The sequence below is a fragment of the Pygoscelis adeliae genome, unplaced genomic scaffold (genome assembly GCF_000699105.1).
Source record: "Pygoscelis adeliae isolate BGI_AS28 unplaced genomic scaffold, ASM69910v1 Scaffold114, whole genome shotgun sequence".
NCBI classification, from domain to species: Eukaryota; Metazoa; Chordata; class Aves; order Sphenisciformes; family Spheniscidae; genus Pygoscelis; species Pygoscelis adeliae.
Genome location: NW_008824587.1, coordinates 29,552 through 31,591, shown reverse-complemented (window position 1 = coordinate 31,591; position 2,040 = coordinate 29,552). Strand labels below are relative to the sequence as shown.

Genomic DNA, 2,040 nt, shown 5'->3' with positions numbered 1-2,040 from the left:
GTCTCACATCAGTTTTTGATTGTGTGAAGCAGCAGTGAAAGGCTCAGGCTACATTTGTACACATCTCGGACAAGCCTGGTAGCCACTATCAAGCAACCGACATCACGAGCGTCAAGATGGTCCTAAGGGCTATACGACTGCAGAGAGCACTGTGCAAAACAGAGAAATACATTTTTTGAGTTGCTATGATGTGTGAGTATGCTTAAAGAAGTCTACTAAGCCATGTAACGGTCTGGGGTTCTTTAATCATTAAAGTTACACCCAACGCATACTGGACGATTTACATTTGCAAGCAATACATCTTTGCACTTTAGTTACAGCACAGCCTGCCCGCTTTACCAGGACCAGAAAAAGAGCCTACTGCCAAACAGAGAAGGCTTCAGCTCTCCTTCAATGGGTGGATTTGGCTCTGGTCTAGGTCTAGAATGATAGGCATTCTCAGGCATAGGACGGTCTGTCTTCACTTTTGTAACCTGGAAAGAAAGAATAAGAAATGATACGACTTCTCACAGCATTTAATAGAAAAGCTAGATTGAGTCAGAACTTAAAGGAAGGACTACCAAGAAGTACCAAACGACACTAAGGACACATTGTTGATCTGATGAGAGCTCCCATCTCCAGACTACTTCTAAAAAAAAAAAGGGAGGGGCATTTCACTCCTAACTACAGAGTAGATCTACATGTGTGTGAGCTTCACTCCTAAAGGAGAGGTCTCTGCACTAGGAAAAGCAAAAAAGTAAGAGTAAGTGGCATTGTCTAAGAAGAGTGCAAGTCTTCTGGGAAGAACGCTGACAGAGTCTTGACTTCTAGTAAAGTCCACAAGCTTTCAGTGTTGAGTTCATGAATCACCTTCTGGCCAGGAGAAGGGTTTGAGACCTGGTCTGGACAAAATGCCCCTAAGAAGGGAGAGAAGAATCTGGCTATCCGATCAAAAAGGTGTGAAGTTACCTTAGACAGCTGTCCCAGATCAGGTCTCACCCAACCCAACTTCTCCAGCACACAGTCATCAAATACTGCCTGCTGCTTTCGGCATCGACGGAGCTCCTGCAAGTTGGTATAGTCAATGCACGTCCAGTAGTCAGTAAATGGCTCCGCACAGTGCTTCTTAATCTTCCTGTAAGAGAGTGCAGAAAGAAAACGGCTAGCAAGTGTTGTAGCTTTAGTGTTCTTCTCTCTTACTCATTCAAACTTTTAACTTGTGATTAAAGTGTTTTTGTAGTTTTAATTTCTCAGGAACACCTAAAGTCTTCAGAGAAGTCATTATTTGAAGCATCATTAAACAGAACTTGATACCAGTAAAATTTGTATCACTGTAGCTACAAGTAGGGATAGCAATAACTTAACCAACACGTGGAAGGTATTCTTGCTAGGTAGGTGTACACAGCTCCTCCGTATGGGACACTTGTTTTGCTAAGTAACACAGTATACGTTATACAATGCCCTAATGCTTCCAAATTAATTTGGTGTGTTAAGCTCAAGAAGACATGCTTAGGACAGAGGTTTCTGATTACTAGCTGCTGTACTGGAAATGGACGTGCTTTCGGCTAATTAAGCTAGGACTTTTGCTAGCAACTTAAGAATGTGATATTGGCACATGCCTTGATCTACATTTTTGGTCACAAGAGGTAAACTGTGTGTCTACTCGAGCTTGCACAGTAGCACGCCTGTGAAACGGAGAGGACAGACAATGCAAAGCTTAGGTTGGTTTCCTGGATTTCATAATACAGATGCAAGGTGCAGAAGCAGCCCCCAGCATTCCTTTGCTAACCTAACAAGAATCCGAGCCAGTTTCTCTGGAGCAGAGGCCACGGAACGTCATATGAAAGGATAAGTTCACGTATAAATAAGAAAAACAAAACGGGCAGGGCTTCTATCCCCAAGAGTTAAAGTTCACGAAGCAAGAATGAAGACTCTGAAGGCCGGGATGGTGGCGGCGTTTTTAATTAAACCCAGTGACCGCCAGCGCTCGAATAACAAAGCTCGGCAAGGACGCACTACACCGGGAGATGCCCCGGAACACCTTCACCTTCAGGGCAGACG

The 2,040-nt window shown here is 43.9% G+C and overlaps 2 protein-coding genes across 2 annotated transcripts in view; one reads left to right on the top strand and one right to left on the bottom strand.

Annotated features, from left to right (window-relative positions):
• Positions 1-225: 225 nt before the first annotated feature.
• NDUFA8 (NADH dehydrogenase (ubiquinone) 1 alpha subcomplex, 8, 19kDa) lies at positions 226-1,819 on the bottom strand. The gene is made up of 3 exons (XM_009322125.1): positions 1,815-1,819; positions 949-1,141; positions 226-473 (listed from the first exon to the last, which is right to left on the bottom strand). Exons 1-3 carry the CDS (start codon positions 1,817-1,819, stop codon positions 336-338), a joined length of 336 nt encoding a protein of 111 aa, XP_009320400.1. The 3' UTR covers positions 226-335.
• A 105-nt stretch (positions 1,820-1,924) lies between these two features.
• The window catches only part of MORN5 (MORN repeat containing 5), a 14,734-nt gene continuing 14,618 nt past the window's right edge, over positions 1,925-2,040 (top strand). Inside the window, exon 1 of the mRNA XM_009322124.1 lies at positions 1,925-1,978. Coding sequence (XP_009320399.1) covers positions 1,925-1,978 — 54 coding nt within the window. The remainder of the gene's footprint in view (positions 1,979-2,040) is intronic.

Coding starts and splice junctions, on each gene's coding strand:
- NDUFA8 (XM_009322125.1), bottom strand. Junction 474..948: donor ATCTGGGACAGCTGTCTAAG/GTAACTTCACAC, acceptor CTTTCTTTCCAG/GTTACAAAAGTGAAGACAGA.